This window comes from Beta vulgaris, chromosome 5 (assembly GCF_026745355.1).
Source record: "Beta vulgaris subsp. vulgaris cultivar EL10 chromosome 5, EL10.2, whole genome shotgun sequence".
Classification (NCBI taxonomy): domain Eukaryota; kingdom Viridiplantae; phylum Streptophyta; class Magnoliopsida; order Caryophyllales; family Amaranthaceae; genus Beta; species Beta vulgaris.
In genome coordinates this window covers 65183364-65201637 of record NC_079206.1, presented here as the reverse complement: position 1 = coordinate 65201637, position 18274 = coordinate 65183364, and the positions used below count along the sequence as shown (strand labels likewise).

At 33.2% G+C, this 18274-nt stretch overlaps 1 protein-coding gene across 2 annotated transcripts; it reads right to left on the bottom strand.

Moving 5' to 3' along the window:
- Positions 1-1809: 1809 nt before the first annotated feature.
- LOC104894576 (protein LONGIFOLIA 1) lies at positions 1810-7630 on the bottom strand. 2 transcript variants are annotated; one of them, XM_010680840.4, is made up of 4 exons: positions 7229-7630; positions 5669-7060; positions 5348-5558; positions 1810-3148 (listed from the first exon to the last, which is right to left on the bottom strand). In XM_010680840.4, the coding sequence occupies exons 1-4, from the start codon at positions 7394-7396 to the stop codon at positions 2538-2540; spliced, it is 2382 nt and encodes a 793-aa protein (XP_010679142.2). In that variant the 5' UTR covers positions 7397-7630; the 3' UTR covers positions 1810-2537. The 2 variants fall into 2 exon arrangements, with proteins under 2 accessions (XP_010679142.2, XP_010679143.2); XM_010680841.4 differs by having other exon boundaries at positions 5348-5555; positions 7229-7629.
- Between the last annotated feature and the right edge of the window lie 10644 nt (positions 7631-18274).

The window sequence follows — 18274 nt, the reverse complement described above, 5'->3', positions numbered from 1 at the left end:
TAGAAATTCAATATCCAACTAGAAATAAGAAAGGCACTATTTGCTTTACACAAATGTAGATAATATAATATAGTAGAAATTATACATCCAACTAGAAATAGGAAAGACACTATTCCTTTATAAAAATGTAGAGAATATAATATTGTTGGTCAAAAAGGGACAAACAAGTCCTCCTAATTCCATAATTGAGGTAACAAAAAAATTATGGGCTTCTATTGTTAGAATGCATTACCCCACAATACATGACATGTAACATCTAACAAAGAAATCGATTGATCATGTTCATGCATGAAATAGCGAGATGGCAAATTTATGTCAAACGAATGATGGCTTTTGCAGAAGTAAAAATGGTGAGATTTTGGCATTCTATTCGCCAAGTGTAAGGAAATCCAATCAATTCGATAGTGTTTTAGGCTAGCTTAGTATAGGCTATATAGCTAGAGTGGTATGATGCAAATGTGTGAGATCTGACTTTTAAAGTAAAGAATTTCTGATCAGCTAGCATGTGAGTAAAAAGGCTATGATTGTGAGTTCAGTGGAGTAATCTTGACATGTTGTGTTCTCTGTTACATCTCTCTCTTATGTATCTATCTCTCTCAATTACCTATTTTAAATTGTTCTGATTTACTTTTTTGTTTGGTCTTTAATGGAAATAGATTTGGTTAGAAACATGATTAAGGATGATTACATTTTAAGCTATGTTAATGAAAGTTAGTTGAGGTGTAACAATCATTTCTACATGACAAGCTATATTTCAAAGTTTTTCAACTTCTTTTTTTTTTTTTCTAACGGAATATATAGGTTGATAAGACAATCAGATTCTACTTTCCCCTACTTTTGATATAGAAGACGAGAGATATTTTTTTGCTAATCTAACTATTTACTCAATCTTAGAATGAAGAGAAGATTCTCATTCTCCGTATTTCTATTTTTAGGTAGGTAAGAAGCAGTACTGTAATCCTAAAAAATAGGGGAATAAACATGAAATCCAATATTGCTATTTGATAGGGATGAGACACAATCCAAATTTGAAAATGTTATGGGTAAACTTCCTTTGAAACCTTGTGGTAGAAAAACAGCGTGGGACTTGAAGAACATGATCTGTTGCAGATTATGATATCCATCATTTTCTATTAAAGGATGATATTGACTCAACATTCTTGGTTCTATTTCAATTGAACATGCATATCTTTTGTTTTGGAGGGCTTTGTTTATTCTTCACATCTAGGATTATATCCTGGATCATTCGATAGGAATTCAAAAATAAAGAGACAAAGAATATTACTACTTTATCTTGAGATCCGAGGTGATGCCTACACAGCTACACCCACAAGACTAAGTGACTAACACATGATGCTTATTCTCATCATTTTGGTTTTAGTAATTAGTACATAACGACCAACTAATTTGTATTATTTCATACTATTATTAGCATCTTACATTTGATTATATAAAAACAAATTTCCACAAACTCAAACAAAATTATAATAATATCATTGATGATTGAGACCCTGTTCTTTTTAACTGAACTAAGCTCAAGTAAACGAAAACCGTAAGAGAAAACTACTAAATTGAACTGAACTAAATCGAGTTAAATTGAACTGAAAACAAGTTCAAAAGAACGGGACCTGAAGCTATCAAAGAGAGGGTAAAGAGTTGTAGATAACAATAATGGGACAAGTTATACATCAAAACAATCAAAAACATGAAATTCAAACTTGGGCGCACAAGTCATGGCAGGCCAAAAATACAAGGGCCCATGCATTTTAATAAATTTATAGCAGGTAGCGTGACAATGAGCATGGCATGTAAAAAACTTAAGCTGACCCATTCCATAATTTTATCACAAACTATAGTACTAGTCTACTACTAGTACTACATTATACCAAAACAAAAGTCATCATTACAAATTCTCTCTTACTTAGAGACAAAAAAAAAACACATGGAATTTCAATTAATTAAAACCAAACTTTCTGCTATCCCTCAATAATCCACTATTGGGCCCCCACTTGTTTTTCACCTTTATTTTGGGCTTTCACTTTTTTTCTTTTTCTTCAGCTTCCACATCTGTTTTATTATTTCCATACAACCCATGACAGCATCATCTGCCCTTTTCAGCTCACCCACATGCCCTTCACATGACACACTTGCTTTACTTTTTTTTAAAAAACTAAAAATAAAATCTCCTAATTGATTGCTTTACATCTTTTTTTTTTCTAAAAAGATAAAAAATTATATATAATAATAAAAAAAAGTGACCGTTAGATTTGCGTGGGTTTCAGCTGAGCCTACATTCTCAAATCTAAGTCCACAATTCCATAAAAATTACCACAAAAAAACATGGCCGACGAAAACTTAGAAATTAAGTGGAAAAAAATTACTCCTAATAATAAACTAATTAAATAGTAATAATTAATAAACACCTAATTGGTGGGGTCCCTTTTTTTGGCTAGTGAAGGAGATAAACAAACGGAAAAAGTGCGCCAAAAGTTGGTGACAATCCCACTATTTCCAAATGTTTCTCTTTTCCCGCGCTATTAAAAAACTAACTTCCTACGAGGTGCTTGTAGTCCCGTACTTTCCCCAGCAAAGGTAGCGAGATCTCGGATAGTTTCGCCGACGAGATCCTTGAATATCAATCGTTCGATGTCGAGCACCACCTCGGACATCTCCATCGGACAATCGGCCCACCCGGTTATTGAATCTCCGGCTAAATCTTTCTTCAACACCCCACTTATGACCTCGAGGAGGTCCTCAGACGGACCTCGCTCTCGGATTTTTTGGAATTCGGACCAAATTTGCTCCAATGGCGGTCTCCCGGAGGTTGAATCCGTGATTAAAACTGTTTTCCAAGGGGGTAATTCTCGATTTCGATCGAGGATTTCGTTGACGGTATCAAAGATGAGCTTCCTTTGAAGAATTGAAGCTTTGGACTTGTCTTTAGTACTGCCTCTAATTGAGCTTTGTTTCTCTAATAATAGGAATAAGTTATTGTCATCTGGGAGGTAATTTGATGCTCTGAGTACCTCTGAAACATAGCTGAATTCTGAATCGTCTGATGAATACATGTCATGATCAAGCTTTGATAATTGGATTATTGATGATGGGCTCCACAACAGTTCATCTTCTAAGTCCATAACTACTTGATCTGGTAATCAGAAATGAAGAGATTATTATTATTATTATTAAGTCAGTGAAGGAGACAGTTCTAACTTCTTAGTACCAAAAAGAAATTCATATGATTAAACACACAAAAAAGGACTAAATTTAGGATTTTCTCTTATACATAAGCCTCATATATTGAATGCGATAGTTACTAATGTCAGTGGGAAGAAACTTAAACAGAAAATCTTCATCAGCCATTTATTGCTCCTCAACTACTTTACACAGAACATTCATCTTAGTAGTTTTTAGTCTCATTTATGACACATTAATAGAGGTCTAATCTGTATCCCACACGTATACATAGATCTGGCAAATAGGAGATATACACATATGCATCCCTACTACAAGAAGCTAAAGCCTAACCATGGTAAATTAAGCAATAACTAAGCATTAATAACACCGACAAGCAAAACTAAAATCATCATTGATGTCAATAATCAAGTAATTTATAGTTTGAATATCACACGATAATGCAATTACAATACTCCTCCGTCTTATAATATAGGGCCTGTTTTTCTCTATTGTGATTAAACTTTAAAATTTTTGACTAAATATTTTTATTTTGTAAAAAAAACATATCGATGTGTAATCTTACTAAATTCGCGTAGTTTTCATAACACTCCATCTTTTACCACAATTAGTCAAAATGGAGTTGAAGATAGCAATAAAAACAAGACTTGCAGTTAAAAATCATAAACATGAGTAATTAATAAAATCTTGACCAAAAACTAATGTGCAATAATCCTACTTTCATAATAAGTTGTCGTCAATCGTCATCAAGGATCGAGATGGGGATAGAAAGAGAGGAGAGAGAAAGATAGCAACCCACCACGACCCACGTGATGGCTGAGCTGATCATGTGTGGGTTTAAGGCTCCCCTGCTACTTTAATTTTCCCCAGAAACAACCCCACTGGTCACTTATCTGAGCTAACATGAGATGAGCCATTTCTCTTCTCTCATTGGTTTGTTTTAGTAAGATTGAATTGGCTCACTTTTATTGCCAGTCTGTATTTTATGCATTTTAACTAGTAATTTAATTCTTAACCTCTCTCTTGAAGTCAGCACTCTCATCAAATCTCTTCTTAATGTTCATTCAATTAACCTTAATTATAATCATTAACTACCAATTAACACGACAACAACATCAATATCAATGTTAAAACCAATTGACCCTCCTCAAACTCTTAAAGGGAATGCATCAGGTGACGTTACATAGTTTCTATCCAATTAGCCTTCAATACAAAAAGAAAAACCATGTGCAAGCTGCATGTAATTTCGTCATTACAATTTTTTTTGTATAGAAGTTCGAGGAATTATGTTTATCCCCCTTAAATGAACCCTCTTCATCCTATCCAAAAAGACATTAAACAAAATATATAGAAGCGGATTATTGCATACAAGATGCAGTCACCCCAAAAATACAGAATAATCACCTATGTATTGAAATTATTTTTATGTCAATGAGGTCGGCTAATTACATTGTATGACGATGAATCTGCTTTCTTTGATATAATGAACGTTAACATAGTTTCACGTCAAAAAAGAAGAAACTATATTATATGTGATACACCTGATCTACACATATTAAATCTTTAATCATTAATCTTTCTCCTCTATTATAATATCAACCACCCCCTTCTCAAGGAAATAATTACAAGGATCTAATATTAGATCACAAGTACTATTAACTAGGAGAAATTATCTAAAACTTGCATGTACATCGATAATCAAACTCCTAACATGTTCATTCCTTTTCATGATAAGATTCCTTTGTTTAGTAATAATGACGTTATAATCTAGTGAAGGACATCCAACCAAACCAATTTGTACATTACTAGTTCAAATCACACAAAATGTAGAAATATTGTAATGTTTCATAACATCGGGAGTACATATACTTACAGTAGGGACCGTCGTAGTACCATATGCGATTATGATTATTTGGGTTTTCATAATATGTTCATCACATATTCAGTAGTCAGTACTAGAGTAGTTGTTATGTTAGCAGGACAAGTGAGTAGAGTACATGATTTGATTTTACAAGCAGATTTTGAAAACCTCAATCTTACGTTAAAATCATGAGTACGTTAAATGTAGTGAATATATATGTATAACAGCTATGAAACGTCATGATCAAAAAGTCAAAAACATAAAAACATAATGTGAGGTTAGTAGGATTACCTTTGAAATCAATGGTACGTTTCTTTACAGGCGAAGGTGAGTCATCTTCTTTGTAAAAAGATGAGTCAAGCACCGATACTGGACTAGGTTGCTGCAACTCAGCCGAGTTTGAGTTCGAGTTTGCAGTTATTTCCGCTATACTGTGCAATAGTTTATCACACCTCTCTAGTAGATTTCTTCCATCTCTGTACTCATCTCCCCTCCATCTCTGCTCAGATAAAATAAAATTAAAAACAATTCATCATGATTGATTAATTAAGTTAATTAAACGATTAATTGTGAAAATCAACAATTGTTGAATTTGAATTAAGTAGTAAGTACCTCATTGTCGGTATGTGAGGAAGTACTGAAGCTGCTTTCAGAAATAGTAGTAGATGCTTCATCTTCAGCAAATGCAGGACCACTGAGGATTCTATCATTCTGACAAACCTCAACCGTTGATCTCCGATTACGAGGTGATCGATTCACCGTCTGATCACACCGCCTTGTCGTCGTCATCTTCGGAGATTGAACTGGAGAATGTGATGAAACTCTAGTACTACTACTGCTACTATTCATCATCGTCGTCGTTGTCGTTTCATTGCTTCTCCTCTGCGTTTCGACGCTTAATGGACCGCCTTTTCGTCGAACCACAGGACTAGAGGTTCGATTCTCACCTCTTCCCGGCGATCTCATCGGACTTCTCGCCGGTCTCTCTCGCCTTGGACTATCGCCGGAGGAAGAATTATTATTCATATTTCGCCGGCGATTATTCGCCGGAGATCTTGCTGGTCTCATTAAAACCACCGGAGATTCTTCCTCCGATGAGAATCTCCGGCCAGAATAATTTGCGGTGGTGGAAGTTGTGGAGGAATGTAGAAGTCCTTTAAGCTGAAGAGCTTCTAGAATGTGCTTCAGAGTTTCCAAATCTTTGGAAGGTTCATCGATTCCTCTCATCCTTAACCTCCTCTCGATTTCTCCGTAAATCGTCACCGCTTGATGTTGTTCTTGTTGTTGTTTCGCCGGAAGTTCTGCCGGAAAAAAATCCGCAGAGTTGTAGTAGCTCTTTTTTTCCACCATTAATCTTCGCTGAGTATTGTTACTACTCTGATTCTTCACCTTCTGAATATTACTCTTTCCTCCATAATTATAACCATAACCATAACCGTTATTGCTGTTATTCTGGTTTCTGGTTATGGCAGATATTTGATCAGATTTTCTCTCTCCAATAACTTCATTTTTAGTAGTTACAGGAGAGAGAAAGCTCGGAGTATCAAAAAACCGATAATCTCTTGATCGCGACTCCGACGCCGATCTACGAAGCTCAACCTTCTTCTCCGGCTCGCTACTAGAAGAGCTCGGCAGCTGCTCGAGTCCCATAAGACGAGCGATAACGCTCGGAGACTGTCGCTGATTGTCTCTTCCGTCGTCAGCGGTTGCGCCGGAGGTAGAAACGGTGTTGATTCGGATCTCTCGCGGTCGAAGTCCGCCTTTAGCGTCAGTAATTGCTCTGCTATCAAGCGAGAGTCTCGGAGCTTCTCGGTTGAACTTCCATGGCGATTTCACCGACTCCATTGAAGGTGAGTTTACAGTTACAGCACCAGTAACAGAAGAAGAAGGAGGAGTTTCTGGTACTGGTGATCGAATCTCCGGTTGTAGCTTCGGCTTCTCGAATTCCATCGATATCGCCGGAGATCCGACGGCTGAGATTGACTCCGATGCTGAATCTCCTCCCTAATTGATCAAATCAAACGAATTCAAATTCAAATTCAAATCAAACATTACACTCAAAGAATTCAGCTGAAAAAAATGAGAAAAATTCAAATCAAACATTATACTCAATGAATTCAGTTGAAGAAAATGAGAAAACTATATGAAAAAAAAAGAGTATGAAAAATATACCGGAGAAGAAAGAGCAGGAGGAAGACGTTTAGGATAGAGACGTTTTCCGGAGATAATTTGAGAACGATCAAAGATATTGAAGAAACCAGCCATACAACCTCCCATATGTTTCTCAATTTGTTTCTCTAAGTTTTGGTCATGGATTGTTATTCCAGTAGTCGTCGTCATTTTTGTCTCTCTTTTTTCTCTCTCTCTCCTCCTTCAAATTGAAGAAAACTTACACCTTAAGTTTGCAGAAATCAAACCACCATTGATTTTTCTCTCTTCTTCACATTCTCTCTCTAGAACAAAGGCGCACTCTCTCTCTCTCTCTCTTTCACTCTGTTTAGTGTTTTTGGTTTTCAGATTTTCACGGCTTTATCGTTAACTCCCGCTTTTCAAGTCTTTTAAAGGGTCTTACGAGGTGAGGCTTTGAGGAAAATTCCTACAATGCCCTTTTTTATGCAAAACGGAAGATATGCCATGGAATATTGGAACGTATCTATTACGGCCTACGGTTGTCCTCCCTAATTTTGTTTATCTGGAATTTGGACTTAGGGTCTGTTCTATTCGGCATAAAACAGTTGAACTGAATTGAATTGAACTGAAATGAATTGAACTGAACTAAATTGAACTGAAATGAATAGTGATATGTGAGAATAAAAGTATTGTTCAAAGCTGAACTAAATTGAATTGAATTGAACTGAACTGAACTGAAAATAAGCTAGAGAGAACTGGCCCTTATTAGATCATATAAAACTTATCTAAATTTATTAAACCTTATTTTGAATGTGTTGAGTGCACCTTATTTTCGGTTCTTATTGGAAAATAGGTTCATATTAGGGTCCTGTTCTTTTGGATTTATTTAGATTTAAGTTCAATCTAGCTCAGTTCAGTTGATTTCAGTTTAGTTCAATAGTTTCCTCTCAAAATGTTCATCCAGTTTAGTTCAATTCATTTCAGTCTAGTTTAGTGCAATTCAACCCAATTCAGTCCAAAAAAACATGACTTAGGTCTAATAAGGATGAATAAGGTTTAATAAATAATAAGTTCTGATAATTTTAGTTAAGCAAAAATAAGGTACAGACATTTCATATTAATGACAATTTTGATTTGATATATTAATGACAATTTTGATTTGATATATTAATGACAATTTTGATTTGAATAAAAGAAAAGATAAAATATATATTAATAAGGAAACTAACTATTTAACATAATTATTGGAAAGGTATTTTATTCTAGTTAATCAATTTATTTAATAGATAAAGTTCAACCTTTGCACTAGGTGCATAGGTTAGAAAAACCCATATTTGAAATATAATCGATGAGATAAATTAATAAGATTTCACAAGACCATGTTGTAGTGTCAAAATATGGTCAAAACTTAGTCTGAAGTCTAATAATGTGTTTGGCGCAAGCTTTTCGTGTTTTGACAGAGTTAAAACACTAATTAAGAAAAATAGTAGTGTTTGGTTAGGTAGTGGTATAAGCAGCTTTTTAGTGGTATAACTGTATAAGTAGTGTTTTGGTAGTGTTCGTCAAAATCTATGATTTGTAGCTTTTAAGTAGCTTTTAGTGATGTATAAATTGCACATTAAAATTTCGTTTGAGTTTTTAACTAGTTATTTGTAAACAACTACTTTGACAACTTCTTTACAAAATATCAATATTTTATATAGCTACTTGAACCGCTAACATGTACACACCAACCGCTAAAATCTACCAACACAGCTAACAACTAATTTCACAACTAAAAGCTATTACCACATCTACGATTATCGAACACGTCCTAAATCATATTAGAAAAATCAAACAAAATCACCTTATCTCAAGTGAAATGAACACAAAATGATTCCCCAAACTACCCTTTCAAATATTGAGTGAAGTGGAATGAATGGAAGGGTAGTTTGGGAACATTAGCTAGTTTATAAGAATTGGGCTTTATTTTTCCCGTGGGTGATGTTCACTTGAACGTGTCAGAGTCCAACTTCCTTGAGTTGCGAAAAGTTTGACCCTATTTTAACTTTTACCTTCTTTACCTCTCTGGTTTTACTAAATTGATACTGAATTTACAGAATCTTTTTATATTTTACTGCTCCTAATACTTCCTCCGTTTCTTTTTACTCGCTACACTTCTCATTTCACGAACTCCTAGGCAATTTTTGGCGAAGAGAAAGGTAGAGAGTAAAAAGGAAAGGGACCCATGTGGGAGGAGAGAGATAGAGAGAGTTTATTGCCCAAAAAAAAGTGTAGCAAGTAATGTGAAACTTCCCATAATGGAAAGTGTAGCGAGTAAAAAGAAACGGAGGAAGTATTAATATTTTTACCATAGGGATTGAGGGGGGAGCAAAAAGTGGTGGAAAATGAACGTTTTTTGTCGTCAATATAAACAGTAAACACCACACCACAAGTGTCGTTACTACTGTTGTATTTGTGGCTTGTTCAGGATTAACGGTTATGCATGAGTCATAGTAAATGTGGACAATATTTAGTTCAAATACTACAAACTTTGTTAGGAATATGAGGGATTTGTGACTTGTGAGTTGTGAATCACAGATAGGAAACGTGGGTAGAACCGTAGAAGAATGTGTCTTCTTAGTTAATGACCTCATAAGTTTTTGGCCCATATATGGGTAATAAAGGTTTGTCACTATTTGTGATATTGACTAGTAAACCCAAATTTTTTTTACATAATTTCAACAATTTACTACTTCTTGTAGACTCTTATAGTTGTGGATTTTAATTTTTAGGGCATGTTCTCTTCAGCTTATTTTCAATTCAGTTTAATTCAGTTCAATTCAGTTCAACTCTTGATAATACTTTTACTCTCACATATCACTATTCATTTCATTTCAGTTCAATTCAATTCAATTCAGCTGTTTTATACCGAAATGAACAGACTCTTAGTATGATCGGATATCAAAAACAATGTTTACAGTTTACTTATGCTTTTCTAATTGATGATACTACGCGTGGCAAAAACTTTTAACTTTTGGGAATATTCGTTATAGTTTCTATTTTCAGTTATATTGAAAAACAAAAACAAATTAGAGAAATCAGATAAATTCGCGATATTGACTAGTACACCCAACTTTTTTTTTTTTACATAATTTCAACAATTTACCCCTTCTGGTCGACTTTTATAGTTGTGGATTTTAGCTTTTAGTGTGATCGGATATCAAAAATAATGTTTACTTATGCTTTTCTGATTGGTACCACGCGTGGCAAAAACCTTTTACTTTTGGGGATATTCGTTATGCTTTCTATTTTCAGTTATATTCAAAAATAAAAACAAATTAGAGAAATCAAATAAAATTGTTTTCAATTTTCTAAATTTGTTAATAAAAGTTAACTCATGTATCTTCAAAATTAAATTAATTAAGTTCCACTATTATATATCTCATGGAGTTCTTTTACAATGATTATAAACATATAACTTTATAGCCACTGTAATCTCTCCAAACTAGTTATTTCACATTGATTTCATTATAAACATAGATATTATTGATTTTACTTTATTTTTTTCATATTTTTACAGTCAACTAAATCAATGGACAAGACACGTCTACAAGAAATAGAGACATAAGATGTAAGCAATTACAATGGTTACAACTGAAAATTCATCGCCGATATAAATCGACAAATCTCTTATGTAATCCTCGTATCGCCAGTATATAATAGTATTCAACAGTGTATCTTTAATTTAATCAAACTACTTATAAGTCTAATTATTTGTCATTCACTTATATGATTTAATGAGCATATCAATAATCAAGACCTGAAATTCAAGGAAAATTAATTGTTTAGGCAATTTGGCCAACTTGCCGTATCAATGCCCGAACTAATTAAAACTAACCTAAAAACTAAACAAGATCTTCTTGGGTCGATCATACTAACAACTTCCTGTTTTATAAGACGCAATTTATTTCTTTTATAAAGAGTTACTGTACTTAGTAAACTACTATTCATTTTAATTTTCGTTGCAATGCATCCAACCTATATTATGTTGCTTGTAATATCAACAAATGCTTAACTTTTATTATAATCATGCATTGCACATTTACATGTGATGTCAATGATTTCTATATCTTGGTGTTCACAATCCTGTAAAATTAGAGTAAACATTTGTTACCGATTTGGGAGGAAGCATGATCTAAGTTAACTCTTTAAAACTTACAATATGCCTCGTCCTTAGCAAACATTGCAATTAAATCTAGTAGGCAATGGTGCAAAGATCTAGCACTAAAGCTAAAGCATCTTAAGTTTAATTACTTTGATCATTAATCTAATACTTCATTATAGAATTAATAGTCATCTTAAGTTTTTTAAAAAATATTTAGATCATTTTCATGTGTACTCTCCACATTACGAGAATCAAGTGGGACTCTTGGAGCTGAAAGGAACTAATTAAGGAAGAGCTCAAACCTCGTATAATTATTTGATTTGTGACGCCTTAAAATTTAAGGATGGGGAGTTTATTTGACTGTTAGATTTCTTTTGAGTTGAATGCGCTAGTCTTACAAGACGAACTTTCCTGCTGGTGTGTCAGAAACTCAAATTTATTAGAAAATTCAACAAAAAAAAAAGAAAAAACACTATGCCAATTAAAAACTAAGATTATATTGTTAATCTCAATTTTTTTGGTGTAACAACCAACAAACTACTGCTTTATTTGTGAAAAAAAAATGCAAATGACATGAAATAAATGAGAAAATGACATTAAATTTATGCTATAATTTGTATAGTCATGTTAGAGTTGTTGAAGTGTATGAGCCACGAAGGCAGAGCAAAGTACAAAGAAGGGAAAGGGGGGATTGAATATGTGACTTATCATTCACAGCACCTCAATCTTAAAAAGTACACTTGGCCAAGACAGTATAGTCATGTCATTCTTGTTGAAATCTATATCATTATACATGTTACGTACACAATGAATTATGATGTACTCCGTATCATGTTAAACTTAAGACGTACTCACTGTTAATTAGGTGCGCTCGAGATGGATTGCTTTGGAATGACGAGGGAGTAAGCATTTCTGAGTATCTAACAATGAGGAGCGTTCATTTAATTTAGTAATCGTTCAATTGATAACGAATCAAAACCAAATCTAAAACAACCTATTTTTAATGCATGCATGCTTTAAATTTCTTTAGATTGATTGAGGATTAATAAATCTATTGTCCTTGATGAGAAGGGTAACGTCTCATATCATATGTATGTATGATGTATCTCAATTCTCAAGTGATATTGGGAAGTCATTTTCAAATCGATGAGACTTTTTAGATTATCAGACTTCCCACGACCACTAGTGTCCATTTCTCAAAGTATGAGAAGTTATTTTCACAGGGGCGGCTTTTAGCATGTTCAACATGTTCCATGGAACAGGGCCCCTTAATTGTGGGGGCCCTAAAATAGAGAAAGTTCAAGTAGTAAAAAGAAAAAGTTTATCTACTTATTTGGACTATTTTTTTTCATAATATGATTGTGTGAAGTATGGATGAGCTATTATATTATTGAATTATTCAAATACGAGATCGCACAGGGCCTCTATATAGTTCGAGACGGGCCTGTATTTTTATAATATAAGACAACCAATATTGGATATACATTTTAAAATTATGCAAACAAATAAAGAAACAAGCTAACAACCATTTAGAAGTACCTTGTTGTTTTAAGAAGCTAAGACTATGTTGTGAGATTATTTTAACTGACTTTCGGTTTTTAAAATTAGAATTTCGAATTAAAAAAACGATCTTTTTATGACGTTTAATCTCAATGAAAAATGTATAAGACTTATAAAAAATTCTTTTAGTGGATGTAAACTAGTTGAGGAAAAAAAAGTGACGTCCAAGACTTAGAACTATGCACATCTAAAAAAGGTGTGGCGCTCAAGACCTGAGACTATGCAATTTTTTTAGTAAATTTAAAGTAGGATTACTTATTTGTTTTTATGAGATTTTGTAATTCACAAGGAGTACTTCCATATCATATCAAAGGTTTAAAAAAAGCATTTGATGTTAAATATGATTGTAGTCTAGTTTTCTTTTTACAGACATAGATTATTATTTTATTTATCTATAAATCAAAAAATCATGAATAACAACATTTGTGTATAACTTTGTCATTCTTATACTCCAAGTTTCCTCCACAACACAATCTTTTCTTACAACCCTAAACAACTTAATAACCATAATTTCTTCAAGGGTTAATTAATCCGGTTCTAGTCTAAAATATGTCAGGTAAAAGTACTTAAAATGATTCTTTAGTCGTGAAGTCGTAAAAGATTAGTTATCACAAAAATCTATTAGGTTCAAAATCATTATGAACTCACATATTTACTTTAACAATAATTCTGAATCACTAAATGTTCGATATATAATCTTATCTAAATAACAACAGATTTTCAGAATAACAAGATAATTTTGGTATCCTATATATAAAACGGAGACTATAATTATCAAAGGTAATTCTCTCTAAATTGTGAACTAAAAATTACTCCTACACAAAAAAAAAAAATCTAAAATTTTACCCTTAATTAATAATATTACAAATTTATCCACCAGAATCATCAACAACTTTGTTGGTAAGGAAGGAAGCAACTTTTGATGGGTGCAGCCATGACAGATATGATCACATTTATTTGGTGCTAACTGCTAAAAGTATTCTTACACCCTACTTCACCAATGATATGTTCCTATTTCTTTGATGAGACAACTGATAATAATAATATGTGTACATATACTAATACTGTAGGCTGTAACTAGCCCTTTGATGCCAGTCTTTTTTTTGCCAATTATTAACGTACCAATTCACAAAATTTCACTTCTTTTGTACTGAAATATGGTCAAATGTAAAATTTGTGGAATCACAGTTTACTCTAATTACCAACTAGCTACTGTATAATAGAGCTGGCAAAATATTACCCAACCCGCCAACCCGACCCGAACCTAACCTATTAATAATGGGTTGGGTCAAAAAATTGAACCCGTTTAATTAAATGGGTCGACCTGACCCAACCCGTTTAATTAAATGGGTTGGGTCAGGTTGAAAATTCCAACCTGATTTTGATCCACCTAACCCATTTATGAAAAAACAAACTAAAAAAATCCCTAAAAAATTTGGAGTCCTCTATTGCTCTTGCTTATTATGACTTAGTCATTACACTTAAGGTTGAACAATTGCTTATGAAGTTGTAATGATGTTAATTTTGAACATTTGTGTTGATTTTGAACAAAAGTTATGTTGATTTTGGACAATATTATCATATGGTTTTGTAATGACTTAATTTTAATTTACTGCCTACTGTTATTTGCAAATAAATTATTTTGTTTTTATTATTTTTTTTCTAGAAAAAATACGAAAAAAAATTAAATGGGTCGACCTGAAGGTTGACCCGTTTATCATAAGGTTGGGCTGGGTTGTAAATTTCAACCCGTTTAAGTTAACAGGTCAGGTTGGGTCAAGGGGTTCTCAACCTACCAACCCGCCAACCCAACCTGATCTTGACCCAACCCGACCCATTGCCAGCCCTACTGTATAAGAACCAAAATAATAGCTAGAGAGGTTAAAATTTATGTCATTGATTGCAGGATTTGCAGTATATAATGCTTGGAAGTGCTAAATTATATGTTACAGTGATATCTACTATAGCCCTGTGATTTGAGTAACTAAGCCCTCGTATATAGCATAGAATATGCCATCAAAAGATCAAACATATTTGTTTGGTGCAACTGCATATAATGCTCAGGCTACTGATTCATCGAGCTTGCAATGTTGTCATGGCAATAAATCTTCCGACTGTGCGCAACTGTTATGCATCACTCACTTGCTCTAGGGGTTATGCACATTAAATATATATGTTGCGAAGTGATATGAGTACATAGTAATCAAGAGTAAAAGACATCTGAGGCTAAATACCTCCACTAGTATGGATGAATGTGATGTGCGTATAGACGCACTCTATTTAAGTTCAACATAATCAATACCATTGATCTGTTTTAAACATTTTCGGCTTTTTAAAACAGTCATGGTAATAAAGTTTAGTCATGACTAACAACAAACTAAACTAAGTGCTCTTTATCGACCACTTTTACCAGGGGCGGCTTTTAGCATGTTCAACATGTTCTATGGAACAGGGCCCATTAATTGTGAGGGCCCCAAAAATAGAGAGAGTTCAAGTAGTAAAAAGAAAAAGTTTATCTACTTATTTGGACTTTTTTTTTCATAATATGATTATGTGAAGTATGGATGAGCTATTACATTATTGAATTCTTCAAATACGAGATCGCACAGGGCCTCTATATAGTTCGAGACGGGCCTGACTTTTACATATGTCTTAAACAAACAACTTTTGACCAAATTCGGCTTATAGCAAGTACTCTATCACTTATAACCAGAACTTATGATTGTTTCATATTACATCATCTTATAACCTTGCCAAATTTATGATTGTGACTAGCTAGCTTAACTCCTTAACCAAACATATATAATGTGGGTGGGTCAGATCTTAAAAACGACGCACGTATATATAAGTTCTATATAGGGGTGGCAATGAGATGACACAACTCGCGAGCTACTCGAGATCGACTCGGTCAAAACTCGGTCAAAGCTCGACTCGAGTGAGCTCGAATGGAACTTGAGCTCGAATGGATCGGAACTCGAGCTCGACTCGAGATGTTGATGAGTCGAGTTGAGCAACTCGATACTCGACTCGAAAACTCGTGAGAAGCTCGAATACCTAATTATCAATAGCAAAATACCTAAATTCAACATTTTTCTATCTTATCGTTGCTTGTAACATGATACACTTGCAAGCTACTCGAAATCTACTCGATCAAAGCTCGACTCGGTCAAAACTCGACTCGAGTGAGCTCGACTCAACTCAAACTCGACTCGAAATGATAACGAGTCGAGTAAACTCGAACTCGACTCGCATCATTGCCCCTATACTGAAACATGAATTCACTTCTAATACCTAGATTAATTTGATCAATTGAACTACCATGTATTACCATCAATGTATGAGCAATCAGCCTCAATTATCTATGGCAATTTCGGCCATAACACTGTAGGTAAAATTGGAACTTTCCCTTTCTTTTTTTGGTTTTTAAAGGCCTTTTGGCCTTTGTTTGAGGATAATAGCCTTTCTGATTCTTGCATGTGGCCTGCTATGAATCTAGCGTTACGCTTACATATATGACTCTTTAAGTCCTAACTCCTAAGTATTGCATGCTATTGCTGTATGTATCAGTGACAGTTAGTTATAACATCTTTTTCATATGTCTTGTCTATATGATATGATTTAGACTTTCATATGCTAAAGCATGTAACCATCATCTTCTTTTTTCCTTATCTCTGTGCAACCCCTACTCAACTCACATGCAATCTCAGATGTGTTCTTTTTAAGTTCTACCTTCTCATTATTACGTTTTAGCTATAGAAATATATTTCTTCTATATTTATAACCATTAAAGCACAAGAATTTAAGTGTTCATGAATATGTGCATGAAAATCTAGTAGTTTAAAATGATATTAAATTTTACGAGACACCAAGCATTCTGACCTAGTGAATTTTCATGATCATTATAATATGACCATCATAAAAATGTCCAAGACACCGATATAACAAAGATAAGTTGGTTAATGTTTTTCTTGCTTACTTAGGATGACATGGATAAACTCAACTTAATCCTTTCTTTTCCTCATGATGAGAATTATTTTGAGTGACGGACAACATACAAAAATTTTGATAAAATAAACTAGAAGGTGCTCCTATTTGTTTACTAAAAAGACCAATGTTGTCTATATCATTTGATAACAATTCTTTTAAACAAGTAGGTTGACTTCTTGAGCGTGAAAATTGAGAGATACAATAAATTATACCCTTTATAAAATGAATTTACCATCGTTTGGTCACAATTTAACCATAAAAATGTAGGATTTTTTTTACAATATTATTACTGTAATTTAGTCAAAGAAGAAAATACAATTATTTTGAAGTAGTAGTAACAATATAATGATTTATTATTATACTAAAAAAAATACAAACGCTTTATTTGTTTCAAGTTGTTGAACTTATGTTAGTTGAAACTAAATAACTTATCATAAAAAAAACTTATTTTGAACTTATTCAAACTTATTTATATAATGTATTCAACTTAAGTTTAAAGTTTTAGGTCGTGTTTGACAATTAGCGGATAGCTGTTAACTGTTAGCTGATTTGAGTAGCCGATTGTATTAGTTGTTTGCATAAAGATGTTTGATAGATAGTTGATTGTTAATTGATTGTGTAAAATGACTAATAAGGACATTGACTTATATGTTAGATTTAGGGATATCTAGGTAAGGATAGTAATTTTAGAGAACTTTATGTAATTTGTTCTTTCATTCTCAAACCTCTAATATCAAAAAGCTCATCTTCCAACTTTTTCGAAAAAAGCTTTTTGATTTGAAAAATCTATATCAAACCTATCTTTACCAAACACCCAAATTAAAGAATTAACTAGCTAAATTATCTTCTAATATGACATCAAAATACTAATTTTACTTCAAATCTCTCTTTATCCGACAGGACCTTATGCAAATTATCCTTGTTAGTTGTTATGGACATGGTAAATGTACTATTTACTACTAATGATAGAATTTGGTGGGCCCACCTCGAATTATAATTTACCATGGTCCATAAGACTCTCAAGTTCCCATGTCCTGATTGCATGAATGTGTTAGCAAAAGATAAACCTTTGACACAGTTTCCAACTTCAACTTCCATGTTCTTTTTCACCGACCCTTTTCTTCTGCACACATTCCTTTAAATCTTTTTCCATAGTGCATTACTAGTTTCATTTTAAAATTAGATTAGTACTAATAATACTACTTTCATTGGCTATTTAACTAATGCATATATACTTCATCCGTTTCTAAATAAGTGCAACATTTGCATAGTGTTTACTATTCACAGTTTAAACTTTAATTAGTTTTGGTGATTTACATTTTAGAAAAAACATAGTCATGTGGGATTTTGTTAGATTCGTCTGAATGTGAATTTTTTTAATATCAATTTTTTAT